The sequence below is a fragment of the Excalfactoria chinensis genome, chromosome 2 (genome assembly GCF_039878825.1).
Source record: "Excalfactoria chinensis isolate bCotChi1 chromosome 2, bCotChi1.hap2, whole genome shotgun sequence".
In the NCBI taxonomy this organism is placed as follows: Eukaryota; Metazoa; Chordata; class Aves; order Galliformes; family Phasianidae; genus Excalfactoria; species Excalfactoria chinensis.
Genome location: NC_092826.1, coordinates 67,185,991 through 67,209,978, shown reverse-complemented (window position 1 = coordinate 67,209,978; position 23,988 = coordinate 67,185,991). Strand labels below are relative to the sequence as shown.

Genomic DNA, 23,988 nt, shown 5'->3' with positions numbered 1-23,988 from the left:
TTTTTTCCCTTCCAGTAAGTTATGCTAAATTTTATTCTTTGAAATAATTCCGTGAAATAATTTCTTAAAGTGTCCACAGGAAAGAATTTTTTCTGTTGTATTTCCAGGAGATTTGTTATATCTCTTTGATCATGCCTTGTGTTTCTGATTTGAGCTCCCAATTGCAGAGGAATATGGATGCTTGTTTGTTTTTGTTGTTGTAATTTTATTTTGTTTTTGCTATCTTATACTTTTTTTCAAAAATTGAGCCTACAGTACGTTCTCTTAAATGGTGTGTGCCACCTTAATGTTCTTTTAATTCACATCTGTGTTTAATAGAACAGTATTTATTATTATGTTCAAATTTTATGCCTTGCTGTTTCACTATAAGAGGATAGTACTATGTTTCACAACCATTATTAATGCTCTTTACACTCCATAGTTGATGAGTTTTCAGTAGATTTTGATGTGGACTTGAAACATGAAACGTAGCAGATAAAATTTATCCCATTACTTGTAGTCATGTAGGATGTATTCACTGCAATAAAGTGAAGTACACTGGGGACTAGTGATTGCTTTTTGTAGTGCTTCATTCAGTTCCCACTGATGCCAGTGGAAGTCTTTGTTATTGAGTTTAAGCAGCCTCGTGATTAACCAGTTCTGCTTAGTACAGTGCAGTCAGGAATGTTGTTCAGTACTGAGAGTGTAAAGCAAGTTTGTCTGTTGAGGGTCTGAAGTAATGTAGGGTCATGCATTACCTTGCAGTTATTATTTTTCTTTTTCTCATTACAGTGTCCTTCTCTTTGCATATTTATGTAACATATGTGTTTTCTTCATTCATTAAATGCAGAATGGAAACAAATTTACCAATTACGGACAGTGCAAAATCAGTTTAATTCCAGCATGTAAAGTCTATTGCTCGTTCTTTTGTTACCACCATACTTGGTCAAATGATGGCCCTGCACACTAAGAGGTCTATAGCTATGCTTCAGAAATGTGCTTGGGCAGTTTTATATCTACAGTTGCCTTTGAAGTATATATGCAGTGTAGTGAATCAGAACAAACATTAGAAAATGGCAATCCCAGGCATAAGCTGAGCAACATTTCTAAATAAGCACTGTGAGCTATCAGGAGGGGTTTAATGATTGCATACAGGAAGAAAGTTAGCATTGGCTTTTCCTTTGGGCTGAAAAAGTTATTAGTACCATATTTTCTGTGTTTTGTTTTTTTGTTTGTTTTTTTTTTACTCTTACATTTATTTATTTACTTTTTTTTTTTCTTTTTCTTTTTTTTTTTTTTTTTTTTTTTTCCTCAGATATACCCCTTTCTAGTGAGTTCTTGTATGTATACTGATAAATACAGACTTACTGAGGTGGAGATGTTCTTGTAGGGATAGTTCTGGTTGCAAATCAAGTTCTAATTTGTTAACTGTCCTCATTTTGATCATGTTGTAACATTTGCTCTGTGCTATTCATTTGCCCAGTTTGCCTTTATGTTACAGGTTTTAATGCTTTTGCAATTTATTGCATTTGGATTTCTTTCTTACTTTATGGTCTATTTTTTTTTTTTTTTTAACTGGTTTTGCTAAACTGAGAAATGTAATTGGTTATTGGCAGCCATAGAAAGTTGAAAAATGTAGAAATATACAGTAATTAACTCTGGCTCTTGATTCATTCACATGAACATAGACATTTTATTCTTCCAGACATTTACTGGATCAATATTTCTAATTTCACTGGATCTATTACTGGGAGAAGTATTGTGCTCTGTGCTCTACTGCATAGGATATAAATGTCATTTTCTTAGGAACACAATGACATTCAGCCCGTCTTTTTCACTAGGACATGGCTGAATTCCTTTTTTTTTTTTTTTTTTGTTTTTGTTTTTGTTTTTGTTTCAGTTTGTTTCAGTTTGGGTCAGTGGTTTACTTTTTAATAAGTTGAAAGGGTGTCATATTGAAACACCATAGAAATTCATCATTAATAATACAGTATATCTAAGTCATTGTTCTGTGATGCCACATCAGTGATAAAGATTCAGTAGCTATGTCAAGATGAAGTACCCATAGGGACTGACGTGATGTGTGAAGTACTGACCTGAAAAACAGAAGTGTGAGATGAGACTGTGCTCATATATCCTAGAACAGTGAATCCATTTATTTGTAGAGTGAGATGTGACTCTGATACCACTGAGTTAAGAAAACAATTTATACCTGCTGTGGATGTAGTTCAGCTTCTCTGGAAGAAAAAAAGTTGTCCTTCTCCTGTAAATGAAAGGAAGATTTGCAACAGCGGTGAAGCGGCAGGTTTCTTAGCTTTGATATGTGGAGTGAAAGAAGCACGATCAATGATGGTTGATGGAAGCAATTCCATATATGCAATAAGATACAAACCCAGCTTAGTATATGTATGTTTCTTGTTGACTATATCCGAGCAAGATAAAAATCTGAAGGTAATCTTTGTCTTTACAAAGATAGTACAGATGGGTTAGAAAACTATATACATCATCTCCTGCCTTTCAGTGGCAGTCTTTAAAGGTAATTTGCACTTTTCTTGAGGATGAAGCTCTATGTAAACATTGTACCCTTTTCTTTGTTTGCCCATTTCAAGTCTCTTTATGACACAGGTGCTGTAGAAATATATATATGTATGTATATATACACGTATATGTATATATATATGTACACATACATGTATATGTGACCATATATGAGTCAATACATAAATACAGATGCATGCACACTTCAGTCTACAAACAGAGCTGACTGTGATAGTACTTGTGTTTCTGAGATGTGTATTTGATAAGTAACATTTTTCATTGTTTAGACACAGGCTGTTTTTAATAAGGCTCATTTAAAATACAGATCCTCACTGTCTGGGCCCATTTGAAATATCTCATGCCTGTTTGGATAGAATTGGAATTGTTATGTCCAAAAATGTGTCCAGATTTCAGTTTGGATTATACTTCTACCAATTACTGATCTTTTCCAACTATTGCAAATATTTAAATTCAAAGTTTAAATTTTAATTGTCTCTTTACTATCTATTTTTGTTTACTTTGTTCAACTGAATTTTTTGAAATCTGTGTGAAATAATCTCACACATTCGTTGTGAATAAACGAAAATTGGTCGTTTATATTTTCTTACTTTTTTCACTAATTTACAATATTCTTCTTTTTTATTTTTTTCCCTTTAAATTCTCACTCTGTAGTCACTTTGGAAAAGGCAGAATGGCTCTATATAGAATCTAAAATAAGGGGGAAAAAAGCATAATGAAAAGAAGAAAAATGTGCATGAGAAATGACTATGAAAGAAGTGAAGGAGGGGGAAGAGAAAGATGGGCAGGAGGAATGTGAAAATGGAGGATGGAAGATGAAGAGCCCTATTGCAGACATAACACAAAAGAGAATCTGCAGTAGAGATGAGGACCTACTGAAATAATTTTGTAGATGGGGTACTATTCTTTTTTTTTTTTATTTTATTATTATTGTTTTCAATGAGAATTGTGGCCTGATATTATGGGTGCTACCAACAGAACTGGTTTATATGAAAAGTTGTAACAATACATGCTGAAGAAAGTGTTCACTCAGAGGGATGCACTCATCTTTCTGAATAACTGAACCTTTCTGAATAACTGAACCCATCATTTCCAAAGGTTTAATTGCAGTGCCTTTGTGTCACATCTTGTTCAGGATTCATCTCAACTCCTCCTTTGTTCCTTGGGAGTAGTAATACTGCAGAAAAGTAAAAGTGAAGTGAGGAATATTTTTGCATTAAGAGCATGAATTTATTTATTTATTTATTTTTAAAAAAATACTATTTGTTCATGTACAGCTCTGATGTAAATAAAAACCAAACAAAAATGAAAAGCAAATCAAAACCAACTTCCGGTGTCAAAGAAATTAGGTCAGATAATGATATCTCTTCAATCAGAATTATGAAGACTTTGTGGCTTACGCAGAGATTTTGTTGTAATGGGCTCCTTTACTTTAAACTGTGTATATCTCTGGCTGAGCTAATTGTGCGAGGTTCCTGTACTGTCAGGAGAAATAGGCAGCTACGTGCCATTTTATTCTTGTTTAGACATTTAACACTGGTAATATGAATCTGCCAAAGAACTGAGTATTTCATCCAATTGATTCTAATGGAGGACTGGACTGTATAGTACAGAACTCCATATATGCAGTGTAAATACGCACTTTACATACAGTTTTCAAGCTGAAAATCAATTATGGAAATTGCCTTAAGTCTTCAGCCAAAGAGCAGAGTTTTGGTGACAGCCCATAAAAGACTTAAAAGTCCTGAGTCCCAGTCATGTTTTCATTTTTTCTTTCTTTTATATTCACTAATGATTTCTTTATTTAAATGCTAGTAACAATGTAATTAATTTTTTACCTACTTTATTTATTTATTTATTTTTTAACTCTAGAAACTACCTCTTCAGGTTGCAACTTGAGGATCTCTCTCTAATACAGGTATGTTGAATATTTGTTTTCTTTGCTTTATATAAGTTAGGCGGATGTTTTAAAGCAGATAATCAAGATTTATTTGTAAGCTTTATAGCCACAGATAAGTATTCAGCTGGTTTTGTCCTCTTTACTGTATTATATAAGTCATATAATCCATTTTAATTCTAGATTAGTGTTTGTCCCAGGCCATACAGACCTGATGTTACTTTCTGCTGGGATTTTTGTTAGCATGGATCTATAAAAAGAAATGGAGACTGGAAAAAAGGATCATATTCTCTTAGGAAAATATTCTGACTTTGGATTGTGGACTTTAATAGAGTTCCTGTCTTCAGAATGTATTACTATTAAAGAGAAAATGTGTTTTTAAAATAATGATAAACTAAAAACTTATACTTACTGAAGAAAAAATAGGCAAATTAAACAGCAAATTTTCAGTGAAGTAATATGATGTGAATGAAGGTGTCAGAATCCAAGTTTTGTATAAAAGGTGTCTGTCTGCAGTTTAAAACTTGTTGGAGCTTGGAACTAGAAACTAAAAGCTTTTAAGAGGCACTTAGGTGTCACAGCCAAGTGACAATTCCTGGTCAGCTTATTTATTTATATAACTTCCATACTGAATTTATCATATATCTGCTATCTCGTCTTCCCTCAATCTCCTGAGTGGTGTTCCTTGCTTTGGTTTTGTTGGTTTCCTCTTTCAGTGTTTTTAACCTGGCTTTCTTCTGTTAGGGTGAGTAGACTCAGGTCACTAAAGAGGGAGAAGTCTGTGGTTTACAAGTGTATAACTGCTCTAACTCAAACCATCACCCTCGTGGATCAGCAAAAATTTCAAACTAGGGCAGATACCTTGATGTTGATTTTCTGCTAGACTACCAAGTTTTTGTTGTGCGAATGTGGAGAAGCCATTAAACTGTTCTCTCAAGCTGATTTTCAGTAACATTTCTTTTCAGTCCTCAGTGCTGTAACATCATTGGTTTGCCTTTTCCTACAACATTTTGGGGATCTATTTCTAGAAACCAAAATATGAGAGTATTTCTTCTTACTAGCATGTTTTCTACCCCTACTCCATGTTTCTAAATTTTTCTTCCTGTTTTATTTATTTATTTATTTATTTATTTTTATTTTATTTTATTTTTTATTTTCCTACCATTATGACGCCTTTATACTTGTCCTTCATAAACCTCTTCCTTTTTTCCTATACTTTCCCTTTGGCCCTGTTAGTGGGCTCTAGGACTGTCCTATATACAATAAATCAAAAGATGTATTTCCTTGGGTTCTTCCAGGCTAGGAATGTGTCTGTTATGACAGCTCTAAGTGAGATATCTGAAGCCTTTGTTTTGATGAAGGTAGGGCAGGAGTATTACATTTAGGTCATCCTGCAGTCCTCCAGGGAAAGTATGAAGGTTGCCATTGATCACGTAGTAATAAAAGTCAGTCCCTTTGGGTACCTCCCTCCAGATCAGCACCATGATCACTATTTCCACCATCAGTGGAGATTAATTGTAGGAAGTCCTACAAATCCAAATATGATTCCACAACTATTTTCAATATTTTTGGAGAAAGTTAAGATATATAGGTGGTCTCTCAAAGTCTCACACCAGAAAGTGCGAAAGTTCTGTTAATTAAAATAAGCTCAACCTTCCATGAGAAAGTTTAGAGTTAACCAGAATTTACCAACTGTAAACTTGGAACCCACCTAAATCCAAAACTGTGTTTACCAGATGATTCATAGAAGTTTACAAACATTTCATATACTCTAGAACAGTACAGAATCCTAGTTTGTGAATGATGTCATCCTCAGGTGTCATAGGATTTGCCTAAAGAAGAACAGAAGTAAACCTCAATTTCTGAAACCTTAGGCTATAAGTGATTTCTCAGTCACTTGTAGTTAATAAATGTTTTAAAGTGAAACCTGAATCTTTTACATCTGTAGAGAATGGCTATAGAATTAGAGGAATGTTACCAAATTAATGGCTAAAATTTGCAGTATTTTGAAGTTCTTAATATTTTAAACCTTAAAGTCTGTGATTGTTGAAGGAGGTAGGGAAAAAAATAAGAAACAGTTAAAAGGATATGAAATCCTTGAGTAACAGAATGATAGAATTTTGCAGGAGAAATAAGGTATGCTGTGGTTTTGTTCATTAATATCTTATGGCTAGTAAGCATTTGTTTGCTGAATGATTGAAGACTTTGACACTTTATGAACTGACAGAGTTGCTCTTGCAGCATTTTTTCTTCACAAAGTTGTCATAATGCATAAAAGCAGAGTTTAATTTTTCTGTTTATGTTGCTTATTTGATTACATTGCATGAAGAAGCCTTTCTGAAACATGCAGATGTTTCATAGGCTAATTAGTTATTTTCACGTCTGGAAGAAAAGGTGCATGGTGAAGTGCTGGCTGTACAGTATTTTCAGTGTAGAGTAATAAAAATATGAAAAGTCTGGAAACAGTATAACTCATACACTTGTTTAGTTATTTAAAACATTGCTTGAGCTTTATTCTCATTACTGTGTGTATGAAGGAGAAGGAAAATTGCTGACTGTTCCTCGTGTGCAGCAAGTACTTCCAGTAAAAAAGTGAGGATTTTTGTTACAATTTGCTATTTTTTTTTCAGTTTTCAGTTAAACTTCTGAGACTCTTTATTTTCTTCATATTTCTGCTTTGCTTTGTCTTGATTCATCAGTTTAGTCCTTCTTATAGCATGTTTTTGAGAAGAAAGGGAATGCTTATAAATAAATCTTGATCATCGATAGATTTTTTTTTTTTTTTTTTTAATGTAAATAAATTTTCCCCATCTGTTACTCTTAAGTAGCTGTTGGAGTTTGTCATAGTTGGCTTTCTGGGCTGTGAGGGCACATTGTTGGCTCTTACCTGGCTTCCCATCCACCAGTCCTTTTTAATGGGGCTATGTTCTATCCTTAAATCTCCCAGCTTGGACTGATAGTCAGGTTTGCCCATAATCCAGGTACAATACCTTGCACTTGGCTTCCTTGAACATCATGATGTTCTCCTAGGCCTAATACTCAATCCTGTCTATGTCTCTCTGAATGACATTCCATCCTTTGGGCTTGTTAGCCACACCACACATCTCTCTGTCACCTGCAAACTTGCTGAGGGTGCACTCGATCCCACTGTCTATGTCACTGATGAAGATGTTAAAAAGCACAGTCCTAGTACTGACACCACTCATCACCAATCTCAGTCTGAATGTTGAGCCATCGACTACCACACTCTGGATCTGATCTCGCCACCAGTTCTTCATCCATTGAACAGTCCACCCAAGTCCATCTATGCACGTCATCTTTGCAAGTTTCATTATACGTATCTTTGAAAGGAAGGAGTATTTTCAAGTAAGATATTATTTTGTAATTTTATCAGACATTGCGTTATTATCAGAAACAATTATGTAATGGGAAATCTTTCTAAAGGTGAATGGGGTAGAATAATGACTCCTTGTTTATTCAGTTGTGGGAGGAAAATAAAAAGGACAATATGTATTAAATATATACAAATGCTGTTTTCTTTTTTTTCTCTTTTTTTTTTTTTCCTTTTTTTGTTTTGTTTTGTTTTGTTAATTGGGTACATAAAAATAGTTTTGGAATACAAGGTAACCTTTGAAAAAAAGAAAAATAGATGTTTGAATTTCAAATTCTCACAATAGAAATGCAGAACAGAGTTCATTCATTGAAAGGTTTCTGTTTCCATTTTTTTAGTGAAAGTTAATCCCCTGTGAAAGTGAGAGTTAGAATGTTAATAGATTGCCTCAGACAGGATGTGTATCTAACATGAGATACCGAGCCATTGTTGTCTGTTGTGGGTGCATCAAAGATGTCATCCAACATGTCATGGTTCTGTGTTCTGTACTTTATAGGAAAAGCCTGTTTGAGTAAGCAAGTTCAATGCGATAGTGTCTATAGCAAACTGGTATTTGATGTGTCTCAGCAATTTTCTCTGTGTGAGAGAATAAAGAAGTATAAAAAGAGTGAAAGCCTTTTAAAGCTCTTGCTGAAGAAGCCTAAAAGTCAATTTGTTCAAAGCTGACTGTCAGAACAATGTGTGGATGGTGATTATGGATTAGGAAAGAAGCCCTCCTTGGGTTACGGCTGTAGAATGACAAATATTTTATGCATCACAGTTCAGCATAGTAGCCATGTAGACTTTCTTCTATTATTGAATCTATGTGGTTTTCATTTGAGTTTTGTTTGAGTAACGGTAAAAATTACCTAAAAGCATTGCCTAAGATGAAAGCTGAATTTTCTGAGAACTCTTCTATATTTCTTAAAATACAAAATCAGAAATTAAATTGTAGTCCTACAGTAAATAACTCAGGGAAAAAACGTATTTAAAATTATGATGTCTAGACAGTATCAGGATTAATAGTGGGACTTTGGCAGTATGTAGAAGATGGCTGTAACAAATGTATTTTTCAAAGTTTCTTTTTTAATTTTGGAAAACAGTGATTCTAAATTCAAAGATTTTTGTGCCTCCTTCGCTAATCCTCAAATAGTTTGCCGATACATCTGTAAAGTTTATTTTATGGATGAAGAAAAAATGTATGCTAATACAAGCTGGCTTATATCATCTTTTATAACAATCATGGCATCTTTATAAGCATGTGTCCTGTAAATCCATGAAGATTTTCAGCTCACCTTTCACTTTAACCTTCTAGCTGTGGAGCCTGTTATTACTTTGAAAATCACCCCCTTCCGCTTGCTCCAATACTTGTGTAACTCTCCTGAGATTTTATCCGCATGTTGAGTCTGTACATTTTTCTGTTGAAAATACAGATACCTTTAAATCCACTTTTAAAGGCAATTTTGGTTCTGAGTTTGTTGCAAAAGAACCAAATTCTTCATACTAGCTAAGAAGTTCGGAGATTGGGGTTGTTTGTTTTTGTTGTTTTGGTTTTTTTTTTTGAGTTTTTCATTTAACTTTAAACATAGGAGTATAAAGCTGATTTTATTTATTTCTTTATTAGCTGCTAATGAGACATTCAGGTAAGTAAAGGCAAGATGGGATTTGCAAATTGCCAGGAAAAAGAATTTCGTTGGAGAAGGACTTACAAAGGAGATTCTTACTGCTGTTTGCATGTTTCAAGTACATCTGAAGTACTTCCTACAGATGATAATTCAGCTTTATGAGTCATTTATGAGCTAAATGGTAGGCTGAATATTGAATTGAATTGCAATATATGTTGAAAATATGCATGGAAATTTTTAATCCTCAATGTTTTAGACAATATATAATATCTTTATAAAAAGAAAAAAATATATTTATGCCAGTATTAGTGTCAATTGGAAAATAATAATTGTTGCATAATCTACCAAATTATTATTTATGCGTGGGCTCTTCATATGTGCATCTGAGGTGTGTGAATGAAAAGTGGATAGCCACAGCAGATAAACTTATCTTAAGTTAGCTTTACTTTTGGTGCTGCTAGGACTTCTGCAAATTAGTCTTGGGGGTCTTGGAAGCAAAAGGAACAACTAGTATTCATAAAACTTTTTCACAGGGGACTGAGGTAAGCAAGAGGCAACCTCTGCTAAGGTGCTAGCAGATAATTTCATGTGTCTAATCTGTAACCCACTGACTTCTACGTGTAGTTGAAGGGGGCTTCCTCAAACTAGATGAAACATGTTAGATTGCAAGTATTCTTATCTCTCAATAGCATATCTGTGGGGAAATGAGCTACCAGCAGCAGGCAGAATTTCATTTCCCTTGGGGGGAAAAAAAATAAAATCTGTCTTTGGTTGTATTTGTCCATGTTCTCTTTCAATATTCATTGTGAATAGTCTTTCTATACATGGGATTTTTCGCCTACATTAGACTAGTTACATATGTTATGTATTTGGATGTGTTTTTTTTTTTTCCTTTGTGATGTTCTGAGTTCATGTGCAGATCCCACCACAAAACTATACAGGGTGCACATGAGGAAGACAGTTGATGTATGACTTTTCTTCTGCTCATCCCCATTAATCATTTAAACTTGGCTTCTAAGTAGCACAGAGGTTTTGTCTCCAGAACTTGTTATTTCATATGCCCTTCACTTTAGCTGAAATGTGTCATGTATGTTCAGAATGAGTCCAAGTGAAGCAAAATATTGGCAAATTGGCAGGGCTTTGCAACTGCGTTGGCTTTATCTGTGTGTGTGAGTATGAAAAAGAAAGCCTGGCAAAGGCTTTGTCATTTGTCATTTATTCGCTGCATCTGTCATTGTTTTGGATCAGTATTAAAATACAAGCACAAGTTTATTTCCAGTCAAACGAGTCTGAACACATCCGTCTAGCTACAAAAGCTTAGGGTTTTAGTTTCCTTCTTTTGCTTATTAGGCAATATTTTTTGTGTGCTTACTGTAATTTTCTCTTCTGATTTTGCAGCAATGACTGCAATAGGTACTGAAATGTTTCACTACCACTGGAGCAAACCTCCTCATTTTTTTAGATAACAAACATTTGTGTTTTGTTTCTGAGATAAAGGGGAAACCTGAATCACCTGGACATAATGCATAAGTGCATTTGTTCATCACATGAGAAATAGAGACGATTCCAAAAGGTATGTGTATTTGTTTCACTGCAGATATTCAAGAAACAGCTGATGAGGATTTTCTAGTGATATTATTTATCTCTTTTTGAGTGATTGACTGCTAAATTTTCCTGGTATGTGTGGTGCACAACCAGACTGTTACATACCCCATCTGTAATTGTGGAAATGCCTTTTTCTAAGAAGGTGATACCTGTGTTTTTTCTTTAGCATGAGCAAACTAATGCATCTGCAGAAGAGTAATCACGAAGTATCATGTTTGAAGGGAAATCAAGCTTCTGCTTTCCAAATATCTAGTCTTTATATAGGGTTATGGCATGCTGCAGCTGATTATGGAATAAAGCAGTATTCTGTGACAAGTGGGCAATGCTTGTGGTAGAGAAATATGGGCTCTCCTTGAGAAATAGCCTTTTCCAATGTAGTGTCTGTATTAAATAAATGCAGAAATGATAGTCTGTATATAAAATGAAAGTAGAAAATATGGAGAATGAGAGCAAGATGCTGTCTTGCATGAGTGGAGACCTGGATACAAGCAGTTCCTGGTTAAAGGCTTCAGTTCTTTACTGCTTAGGTGCTGAAGTGTTTAACAACTTAGAAAATATCTGGAATATGTTTTGAAAAATATGTCCCCATTCTATCTGTAATACAGGATCTGCAAATGTGGTTAATAGGTTTTGGTTATAGACAATGATATGTAGGTTCATTGTCTGTCCTGACCTTTAATAACTAATGCAAGTGCAACCATAACTTGTATACCATATACATCCTAGGAGTAAGCTTAAAGGCAGGTCAACTTGGTTACAGAGAGGGTTGTGTTTTCCAGTACTGCAGAGATCTGTTCAACAATTCTACCAGAGTAATGGACATAGATACTATTGGGTAATTTTAAGTGCTGGAGATGATTTCAGCTTACACCTCTTTGTGTAACATCAATACTTCATCTGAGGATGCTGTGTGGTCCATATTGTACCCTGACACTGCTTGTTGACCTATGAAATAAAAAAAGGTTTGAACTGAGATTGAGAGAAAATGTCTCAGTAGCCTTATGTCCACTTGACATGGGAAATAATAGTTTAAGATGCACACCTCACCACTGAGCTACAGGGAACTTTTGCCACAGTGCTGTTAAAGGATGCACCCAGCTTCTGAATTATGGAAAGAACTGGCAAAAAGTTCTTCTCCCCTGATCCTTAGGCTAGTGGTGGATATATTTTTTAGGTTTAGGAAACTAGATCTGTGCTAGTTTGCTTGTTTGTTTGTTTTTAATTATTTTTTTAAGAAAAAAAAAAAAAAACACACTGGAATTCTGAAATATGTGAAGAATCAAAGGAAATTGACAGGTCTGAGAATCTTACAAGGAGAACAGTGGTTAGAGAGGAGCCTGCACAAGTGTAGGAGGACAGAGTCCTGCTCTCATAAATGACTGAGAAGACAGAGAAGCAGCACACTGCTTGCCTGGTAAGCACTGTTGAATTTAAGGCAAGGATTGTTGCTCCTAAGTGTTTCAGAGATGCTGCTTAGTTAAAGCATAAGGAGGTACTCCTGTTCTGAACCAAGAACAACAGTAGCTTCAAGTTTTATTCTGATACGTTTATCATGTCTTTTGGGAAATGAATTGCCTTTATTTTGTCTGTCCTGATTTTTTTTTTTATTTTTATTTATTTATTTTTTTTCTACTACATTTTCCCTTCCCCAATTTTAGTAGGTGTTCTTATCTGTTCTAGCATGTATTGTTTTACCCATTCCAGATGGTATCACAATATGGTACTTCTGTTGTCAAGTCTGGGAGCTATAAATCATGTCAAAATATGTTAATAATTTTATTTAGGAAAGTTAGATGTACTTTGAAATATCTTGTGTTAGACATATATATGAGACTTCTGTATTAAATCACTGATTCAGGTCTTATTTTGGATTTATCTGAAGGCAGCCACTCTGAAAACATTCTTTGTTTAAGTGATGGGCTGACATCATACACAACTACATTATTTCTCTTGGTTGCAATTTGATATTCTATTATTATTATTATTATTGTAACATCATTGGCTTTTGAGGGCAATTCAGTACAATGAGCGTTTAGGACTTAGCATTTAGGTCAGTGGGTTCTGCCTAATGACAGTGTCTTTGCTCATCTGCCCCAGAGTGGAAATCGGAGCCTTGGGTCAGGTGCTCAGGCTGTCTGCCCAGTGCATGAGGGCACCTGTATACTGAAGAACAGGATACAACAACATCTGCATCCCCAGCTGTCTAACCCTGCTGGGGAAGAATGCTGACAGTACAAGAAGCAAAAATGCCACTTCATTTTTGAATTAGACATCTGTATGGAATATGATGATAGGATTTCTATACATGTTGGCCATGTGCAGCAAGATTTCACAGTAAGTAAACGGCATCTAAAATGTAAAATAAGCCCTTTCAATCATGGTTTCTAAACTGAAATATCAGTATGAAATTAAAGGATTGTGTGACTACTAATGAGTGTTCTTTAGCAAGACTTCATTGCGGGCTGAACATAGGCTGGTCTTTACAGTAATTATCCTTGTTATAGGCACACTCAATGTCCATCTGCTTTTTTTTTTTTTTTTTTTTTAATTTTTTTGCTTTTATTCCTTCACATGATTTTAATATGAGCTTTTCTATCCAGCTCTTCTGGTTTTCACATTTGTTCTAGTGCCTGAAATTTATTCTTCAGATCTATAAAATGATTCAATGATGTGTTGGCTATTGGTGTATTGATTTGTCTATCAAGTGAACAAAATATCAAACAGATTATTGTGACACTGTAGAAAAACATAGGATCTGTGTTTGGGCTTGTTCACATATCTCGATGTTTATGGGAATTTAGCTTGAAATATTGTCTATATTTTCAATTATGGAAATGACTTTCTTGATTGAAACCCATTAGTACTTTTCCCAGGTTACAGATACCCTTGTAATAACCAGAAATAGACAACTCCAAACTTGCTTATGTATTGTTTGATTAGTTTTTTAATTGACTGATTCACTTAGATTTGCTAAAAGACAAATAAGAGACCCTGCGAAAAATATCAGAATTTCATATTTATGTGGATACCTTGGTAAAGTAACATCATGAAAATGGGGCATGTTCTAGGATCATTCAGTACCTGGTGCAGAAGGAACACACATTTATGATAATTAGATAAATAATAACATCTTTGTGGCATTGACTTTTTTTTTTTTTTTAATGAAATGTGATTCAGTTTCTTAATGTATCACTTTCAGAGCTTTAAAAATGAACATTTTGAATGAAATGCTCGGTTTGGTACTTTACATTAGCTTCTGGTAATTATACTTAAATATGAATTAGAGAATGCATTCATCTTGAGGATAGCTTAAGTGGAAAATGCAGTAGCTTTGCAGTATTCGTATGTGCCATGGCTTAAAGGGTATTTGTCATTGGAAGTCCATTTGAAAGGATTATGGCCTTAGGCCCAGAAGCTCTAAACCTTTGCCTTGATGTTTGGAGAGTTCTGTGCAAAGTTCTGCCCCTCCTTGCACTCATCACGAGGAAATGAACAGCTGAAGGGTCAAACTGTTCCTTACTTCTTCCTGCCCTACTGCTATAAGTTGAAAACAGGAGCTTGTGAGAGGAGAGACTGTGCAAACTGGGACTGCACAAACTAGTCTGGGTGAATGCTCAGACTCCTTCACACACTGTAATTTCCATTGATGAAATGGAAGCTTTCTTCAGTGCTGTTCTTTCTGACTCCTAATGCATGACTGCATGGCTGCTTTAGTTAGTCTGGCAGAATTTTGCATACTATCTCTAAATACACGGCCACTTAACAAAACTATAACAAAACAAATCAAGAAGCAAAGAAACAAAAGTATCTGTATTTGTATTTGCCTTTTATGCTGCTGAACACATAGAAAACATTTTGCAACTGCATTTTTTTCTTACTTTAATGAGGCTAGGTATTCTTACTGAAGTTTTTATATGCCAGGACAGGTCTGAAGAAATAATGACACTGTAAGCTCAGAGAAGATCAAAAATAGGTCATTGTATATGAAAACTGCTCTAGGTGTGATTCTACAGACACTTTCTTGCATGACTGTCAGCAGTTTTGCTTGAAAAATAGAATATTGTGCTATGCAGCACAAGAAGATGAAGCTAAATGATTTAAACTCACAAAGACATCTATGAACGCGTATGGGTAATTTACAGTTGAAATAATATTTGTAATATGCAACTTTTGAAATCAGACTAAATATATTATTTATTTCTTGAAGTAAGATTGTTGTCTGATAGATTCAAATGCATTTTGTTTCTTCCTGACATCATCGTGACAGTTTTCCCATATATTTACACTTATGAGAGTATGCTTATACACATCAGTTAAAGACATCTGAGTAGGTGTTTCTAATGTACTTTATTAAACATTATTTTAAAAGAAATTCATCATTTAAGAACCTACTGCTGTCATGTTTCTCTTTAAGTTAGATTCAGCTGACGCACTCTTGTAATGCTCCAGCTATCCATTAGGGAGGCTCAGCAGGGAACTTGAAACTTGAGAACTGATGCATGAAAAATCATAACCAAATTATTCTGGAAAAAAAAAAAATAAAAAAAAAATAAGCAAGCATGCTGCGTAAAGAATATTATTTCACTAAAATTCACAGGTTTAGTGATTCTTTTTTCTGCTCCATCTGCAGCCTAGACACACAAAAAGAAGTGGGGGATGGGGAGGAGTAAGAGACAAATTCTATAAAGTTACATATAAAATATATTGTTTATTGTATTATTGCATTTAATGAATGTACATATTAACATGAAGAAATAAGAAAACACTGAACAGTTACTTCCCCAGATTTTCAGAAGTAATATTAAATTAACATTCCTGATGAAATAAAGCGTAACATGATAAGAAACTGCTTTCTAAAAGGTGAATTCACCCTTTGGCTTGCTAGCTTTGGAGAGGAATGAGCAGGATGGAAAAAAAAAATGAATTACTGTGAGTGAAACCAATCAGACTGAGGCACCGTAAATGCACTTTAGCACTGATGTGATGTACAAAGCTCATAGAGAAGTGTGGTGCTGTGGAAAGTCTCTGCTAATTACATTTGCGTATTGGGAAAGAAAAGCACTTTGTAGCCTGAGATCACAGTCGTGCTATGGCAAATGCATTTTACAGGTAAGGCTGCTCATACAAGGGAAGGTTCCTGATTTAGCAGAAGAGATAAGTAAAGAATATAGTATTTGTTTTTATCTGTGAAGAAAATGCAATTTTTACCAGACTTTTCCAGAACAGCAGGTATATGAGCAATGCAGAAAATAACAGAAAGGATCTTGGCATCCTTGCTGAGAGAATCAGCCACACATAAGCTCCCTGCTGCTGCTAAATATCCAGCTGAGTGAAAAGCACCAGAAGCTGGAGGTAACTTCTTTCCTAAAAAAATTTTACAGATTGAATCTGGTTTATGTAGCAAATCAGCGTAAAATAGATGCGAGAGCTTTAGTCAGTCTAGCCTAGAAAATGGAGCTCTGGATGATAAAATCTGAGAAGAAAAGATGATTAAAACCAGTAGTTTCTTCAAGAAGAACTTGTGATCTGGCTGAATATGTCACAGTAGATAAGGCCATTTAAGTACAGTAACAAAATGGCCACAATGTGAGGGCATCTCTTGAAGCAAGCCAACTTACCCACTGTCATGGCAGATAAGGCATTCATGTGGCATGCTGGAGACTATGTGCAGGAGAAAAGCTACTGTTGGGTTTACTGGGCTGACATGCATATTTTTAAGACAAAATTCTTAAAGCACAGGTGGCTGAGACTCTCCAGATGCAGGTCTCTACAAAGATCTGCAAATGGCTGGGTGCAGTCATTCAAGCTTCTGGGCTGAAATGTCTCAACAAAGAGCTGGGCAAAGCCTGGAAGCTTTCTGAAGTTATTTACCATTCCTAAGCCCATGGCTAGAGCAGTGTGTTGTACCTTTAAGCTAGGAACAGACAACACAATACATTCAGTTACCCCTAGCTGGTCTCTCAGATGATAGAAGGCTGTGGCAGGCAGTAAAATGGAGTGCTTCAAATAAAAATGCCTTTGCTACTGAGAGCAGGAGAGGGAAAACTAAAACAAAGAGTATCTGAACCAAGTGGTTCCCAAATTGTTCCTCCTGTAGGAAAAACATGGGTTTTCTTGTTTAGTGTATTTCCTTAGCACAGCTTGTAAGATTGCCTACTTTTCTTCTGCAGATTGGGATGTAGCAAACTTATCAAACTCCACTAACAGAAGTGTTAAAACTATCTAAAGAGAAATTCATTTGGGGGCACAACCCAAAAGCAAAATGTTACTGTAAAAATGCACGTTACTTTAAATAAATAAATAAATAGTAAAATAGTAAAATGAAGAGAACTCACTTGGAAGATGGTCTCATTCCTATACATGCCCACTGTTCTGAGATAAAATTGGATACACCTGAAGAAAATATATGATGAATTAGAGTACTAGGAGAGCTTAACTACTTTTCTGTTTCATTCAGAGCTAGTTTGTCATATTCCTGAAAAACATTTTTAATTGTCTGTGTGAAGTGGAAGATCTCAAAGAGGCAAGGGAGAGCTGGAAGGTGAAACTGTGTAAGTAGTCTAACAACTAGCATACTGTCTTTGAGTGTAAGAGACTGGCTTTTATATGCTTTTGTCATCTGATTCACAGCATGGATTTGGAGCTGGTTCTTCTGTAGCTTGATTGTGTTTCCTAAACTGTAGAGTTCAGTAGGGTGCATTAGAGTTGTTCCTTTTTTTTCTTTTTTTTTTTTTTTCCTTTTTCTTTTTTTTCCCTTTAATTTAGTATAATTGTAGCTCCAAGAAGCTTTTTCTCTAGTAAAGACATAGGAAAGCTTTGCAAATGTTTGGGGGAAATTGAGGTGTGTGAGTGCGTAACTTGGGCCAGATATTCCCCCTGGTTTCTAATGCTGGCCAGTGTTCGTTATGCTGGCATTCAAGTGACATAGCTGAAGTTTTGTAACTCCTCAGGTCTCTCGTGTAGTTTGTGACTGTTTTGAATAATTGAAGGATGAATGTGCAGAGGATTTGGGGTAATGCTGCTCTGCTCCCTTCCTGCTGCGGTGGTTAAGTACTAGAAGCACAGTAGTGGTTGTGCAAACTTGTGGTGTTATCAGAGATGCTTCAGTGTAAGTGGTGGCTGCATTGATGGCAGTGTTGCTGTAGAAGTGTGATCTGCACAGACTGAGCACCAGGCTTCCTGATACCATGGGATTGGAGTTGCAGATGTTTGTGTTAATTAAAGTATGTCAAGTATCCTTTATATAGTCTGTGGTATAGATATTGCTTTAAAGTGCCTATTGAATACTGTAATTGCTGTGTGAACATTTGTAGGTACTGTAATTATTGAGTGCAATGTTAATGCACTGCCATGGGAATACAGGTTGTGAGCCCCTTTTCCCACTGGAATTTGTGTTTTCTGTACAGCTTCGTTTTCATAAGAGAGGGACAAAGACAAATTCTGCAACATAGACTCCAGAGCAGTCGCATCTTGTTTAATGTAAGTCACATAAAAAAAGGGACTTTGTAATCTACCTCTCCTTGTCTGGAAAGTAAATTCTGCATCATTTTAGGGAATTGAATTGACTTTTGTTAGTCTTTGTCCTCAGCTTGGTAGCAGACACCTCTGTGACATGCCTGAGTTCAGAGACCATTTAAATTCTCGGGACAGTGGAAAGTGAGGCCCTCACAGGGTTTTTTCTTATCTCTGCTGCTCATCACAAGGACAACTGGACTGCAAAAATAAACTTCCTGCTGAAATGACAGGAAGAACAGTATTATGAGCCTGTTTTTTTCACTCATCTGTTCTTTATTCAGCATGAACATTCTGTAAAGTTCTTGTACAGAAAAGCAAACAAAAAATGCATCCATCTAGGACAATGTTCTTCCCTTCTGTACCTTCCTGTGCCTTCATGTTGGCACCAGCTTTTATCAGATGGATCTTATACTTAGTGATCCTTAGAGAACCCTGCAAATAGCTCATGAAAATAGGCTGTCTGATTGGGAATCTGATGATTACTGTTTCATAGTGGTGTCAAATCTGCAGTCATGTCTGGAGTAGGAAGGATGAACACATGGTGGTTCACTAGAACAGGTGGGGATCTGAATGGGGATCTGGGCTAGGCTGCAGCTTTTACGAGGAACAGATAGCTCTTTCTTGTTGTGCTTTAGTATGTAGCCAATGAGTAGAGAAAATTTTCAGCACTTTCTATTCTTTCAGGTTTTTAAGTATTATTTTACATGTCTTGAGGGTCAATATTAGTAGATCATTACGGAGAGCTAATCAGTGTAGTGATTGGACTGATGAGATAATAATGTCACTGTGCAGAATTTCATGGGAAGTCCAGACACTAAAAACGTGTCTTACCAGAAAATACATATGTCTGCATCTCCAGTAAAAAACATTTTAAAACAAGAGTGTGCGTAAGAGTTGGGGACAAGCATAGGGTGGACCAGTAGGTATCAGAAAAGCAGTTATGAATCTGTGAACCTTTGCCTGCTTTCTGCATGTAGGGGGAAGAGAGAATTAGAGGGGAAAAGAACAAAACTCGCATGTAATACATGTTTTCCAGAATGTGCTAACATCAAAAAACTTTCCACAGATTCATATAATACCATGTTTGTTACATGTCTGTCCTCATTAGCTCATCTTTCTGTGTGTACTGGACAGTTGCAGAGGGGCATTCATTATTTTTTTCAAGGTTGCTTCTGAAATACTTCTGCTCAGGTTCTAGACCATTTATTTTATAGAATGATGGCTCACAAGTGCAACAAGTTCCATTATTAACTGCACATTTTATAACAAGCTCTTTACAATAGAGGGGAACAACAGCTTGGTTTGAAGTTTAAATTCTGAAGGCTTCAATCACAGAATGTTATGTCCCAAATACCTTTTTAAGTTCAATAAAATGGGGAATTTATGGCTCCCTGAATGTTAGTTAAAGTCTAGAGGCAAATTCTGTGTTCCCTTCTTTGAAAATTACAATACCCTTACAGTGTGGATGGTAAAGATCAGAAGAATGGTGATAATAGTACTCAAATGTTAAACTTTTTATTCAGCAGCTGGATAACCTTGTAGGAGCTCATAGCACATCACTGCCTTCTCTTCTTTCCACTGTTCATTAAAATAATTTGCAACATATGAAAGGTTAACGTGAGGGAATAGAAGCATACTGATCTTTTTCTGTCCTTCTTAATCTTTCATGAAATACATTAGATTTGGGTATGTAATCCCAAATACTTGCTAAATATTCACATTCATTTCAAAGGTGACTTCAGATCTTCTACATGAAGAAATTTGGCTATTCTGCTGACAGAGAAACAAATAAGGAGCAGCCTTATTTTGGAAGGCTTTGCCTTGCCACTTATCATTTTCAGATTTGTAAAAAGAATTATAAAATACTAGATGCTGACAAAGTAGCAGTTGAAATCCTGAATGCTTTGTACTTATCTGTTACATGTAGTAGGAATTGTTAGGCATGATGAGTTTGTCAGTTTAAGTTTGTTTAAATACTTAAATAGTACTTAAATATAGAGGAGTCTGTTCAATGAAAGGATGTGCTGGTGAGGCTTTACTTCATCTCCATCCTCTTCAGGTCTAATAACTTCCTTTTAAGGACCACCAAATGACTTCACAAGAATCAGTAAACTAAACTCATAATAGGTAACAGGAATTATTATAGTATCAGGCTGATATATTCTCAGGTGACCAAGCTATGCAGATTTTCCCCAACAATGCTGTCAGATGTAACTGAGGATGTCAGCATTCTTACCTTCCTCACTGCTTCAGTTGTGCATGTGGGAAAAAATAAAGTAAAATTGTTTTAGGCCATTTTAGTTGATGTAATCAGCTCATTTAAGGGACATGTGAAGGTGATGTTACAGAGAAAAAGACAGGATTTCATGAACAGGAGTGACATCAGTTTGAAATGAAGGGGAGCACTTAGAGTTCTAGATTCTTTAATGGGTTTCTGGAACCACAGCTCTCATCCCAGTGCAGAACTAGGAATGGAGAGGAAATAGCCCTCTTTGAATGACCAGCTTATTATCATACATTTTCTTACCCTTCTAACCATCCCTTATCCCCGGAAGAAAAACAATTAGAATGATATAAAAACTAACAACAATGAAGAACAAAACAAAACAAAACAAAAAACAACAACAACAAAAAAAACCAAACATGCCAACCTATGAAATACTGGCTGTTAATTTGTTTTAACGAATCTTCTTTGAATGTTTGTTTTTGTTTACTAAGGAGAGGGAGAACACTATAATAGGTGATTCATGAGGAATAGGTAAAAAATGGGATGTTCATTCATGTACTTGCTGTTAAAGAAAAAATAAATAAAAAACAAAGAAAGAATCCTGAGTATTTTAAACTTGAACTTTAAGATAAAGGAAGTCTGCATTTGTGAGATATAAGCATGTAACTCATGGGGATGGACGCATGAGCTGGGAAACTATGGCAGAACTCCCCTGCCATTCAGTTGCTCTTTTCAAGTACTACTGCTAGAGATTACAGCACAACCTGAACAGGCTAAAGGCGTGGAAGGTTTGGAGCCTAAGGGAGAATAAGTAACAGTGGTTTTTCTTTGCTAGGAAGATTCCAACCCCCTGCTATCACTTTTCCTCTTAAACTGTTATCTCCTTCAAGGCACTTTTTTTTCTCAGTGTGTTTTGTATAATACAAGTCTCTGGAAGCAGCTGGACTGAGAAAATCATATTAAAATGGATGGTTCCTTTTCAAACACTTATTTCTGGTGAATATCTATTCTACTACTCTGTAAATCTGTTTTCTTCTTTTTCTTTCTTTAAAATGAAGGTGGAAAACTTGCCTTTGAAGTTGCAGAATTTAATTTATAGAATCAAATAATCTTTTGAGTTGGAAGGAACCTTTAAAGGTCATCTAGTTCAACTCCCCTGCAATGAACAGGAACACGTACAGCTACAACAGGTGCTCTGAGCTTCATCCAACCAGACCTCAAATGTCTCCAGGGATGGGGCTTCTACCACCTCTCTGGGCAGCCTGTTCCTATGCTTCATTACTGTTCCTGTAAAAAAAAAAAATAATAAGCTTCATCCTTATACCCAATCTAAATCCCCCTTCTTTTAGTTTGAAACCACTTCCGTTTGTCCTATCACAACAGACCCTGGTAATGAATCTGTTCCCTTCTTTCTTACAGACCCCATGTAGGTACAGAAAGGCCACTCTAAGGTCTCTCCAGAGCCTTTTCTTCTGCAGCTCTCTCAGCCTATCCTTATAAGGAAGGTATTCCATATCTTGGATCATTTTTCTGGTCCTCATCTGGACAGCCTTCAGCAGATCCATGTCTGTCTTATACTGAGGACTGTGCATCTGGATGCATAGCTCTCACCAGTGCAGAACAGAAGGGCAGAATCTTCCCCCTTGCCCAGCTGACCATGCTTCTTTTGAGGCAGCCCAGGATAAAGATGACAGCATGCAAAGGCCCACTGCTTGAATCTGTCTATCTGTCTTTGAATGGTAGCCTATCCCTTGGGCATGCCAGCTGTTTTTTAACCTGATATCCAACCTAAACTTCCCCTGGAGCAACTTGAGGCAATTTCCTCTTGTCCTTTCACCTGTCACCATGGTGCCTTTCTTCATGTGAGTTACAAATTATGGAGCTGCTTGATTTTGGATATTTTCAAAATATCATACACCCATTATAGTGGTGAAAAATATATTGATGCTGAGGAGTTTTCTGAATACAAAATTGAGGAACAATGACTCAATTGATGTTTTTGAAAATGTTAAAGAAAAAGGACTGATAGCCATCACTCCTTCCATAACAAGTATGTAATTTATATCCCCTTCCCACATTTTCAGCATGCGTTACCATCAATTCCTCACGCTGCAGTGCTTGAACATAATCTCCTTATACTAAGGCAAGGGGCTGTCTTTTGTCTTGATTTTAGACCATATCTCAAGATTTTGTGTTGAATGACATGCACAGATGCTGGATAACTACCTAGGAATTTTTATGGTAAAAATACAACAAAACAAAAACACCGCTGGAGCTGGTCCTTTGTGAGCTCTTCAGTCCTTTTCATTGGTCTTTGTCCTATGCCTGGGCTGCTGAGTGAAGCTCTGCTGTTGACCTCAGTACAGCCCTATTACATTTATTTCAAGAGGTGGCTGTCTTCTCTCTGATAATAAGTTCAGTGCAGTGTAGTCTTTGTGAGAAACACTGTCTATATCAGAACATAGTGTTTCTCTTTTTAAATCTGCATCCTAGTTTGCAGTGTCCTGACATCTCAAATGGAAAGAGAAGGGTAACGTGGCTGAAACAAGAGTTTCAGTGCCAAAAGTCAGAAAGCAAATAAGTAATTCAAAATCAAAATACCATTTTATATACTATTGACTAAACTAAATCTGAATAACTTGTCTATATTTCAAATTTGGGATTGCATCTTCCTGCTGAAAGTCTGGAACTATTGCAGTCAAAATGAGTATTCATACGTGGCTTGGATAATGGATCACTGTGTCAGATGTGAAAAGCTACGGATGAGCAGAGTAAGAGAGATAGGCTTTCTTTTTATTATTATTTGTTGTTATGACTTCTCACATGGGAAAAACTCATCAAATGCAGTTCTTCCAACTGTAAAACTTTAGAATTGAAAGCCAGAGCCATGTACTGTTAGTTTGATACTTATTTGGGTAAGTAATGGTCCATTTTCCTGTCATTTTATTATCTCACTTTATGCTGACATTTTTAATAATGTGGTTTGGGGTAATATTGATATAGAATGAAAATGGAGACCTAATGATTTTATAAAGCCAGTGAACTTTTCCCAACCACTGTTATAACCACAACGCAAAACTATGCTGTGTATCTTTTTCAGCATCCCTGAGACTTTCCATCAGTGGCAAGTGTAGTGTCTTTCATGCTCATGTTTGCTTGCTGGGCCAAAGAAAGTACCACATGTGCCTGGAACTCTGTGAACCTTTGTCCTGAA

At 35.9% G+C, this 23,988-nt stretch overlaps 1 protein-coding gene across 1 annotated transcript in view; it reads left to right on the top strand.

Annotated features, from left to right (window-relative positions):
• SEMA5A (semaphorin 5A) overlaps nucleotides 1–23,988 on the top strand; it is a 306,555-nt gene that overhangs the window by 121,783 nt on the left and 160,784 nt on the right. The window contains exon 5 of the mRNA XM_072327729.1: nucleotides 4,408–4,453. Within this exon, the coding sequence (XP_072183830.1) occupies nucleotides 4,408–4,453 (46 nt within the window). The remainder of the gene's footprint in view (nucleotides 1–4,407; nucleotides 4,454–23,988) is intronic.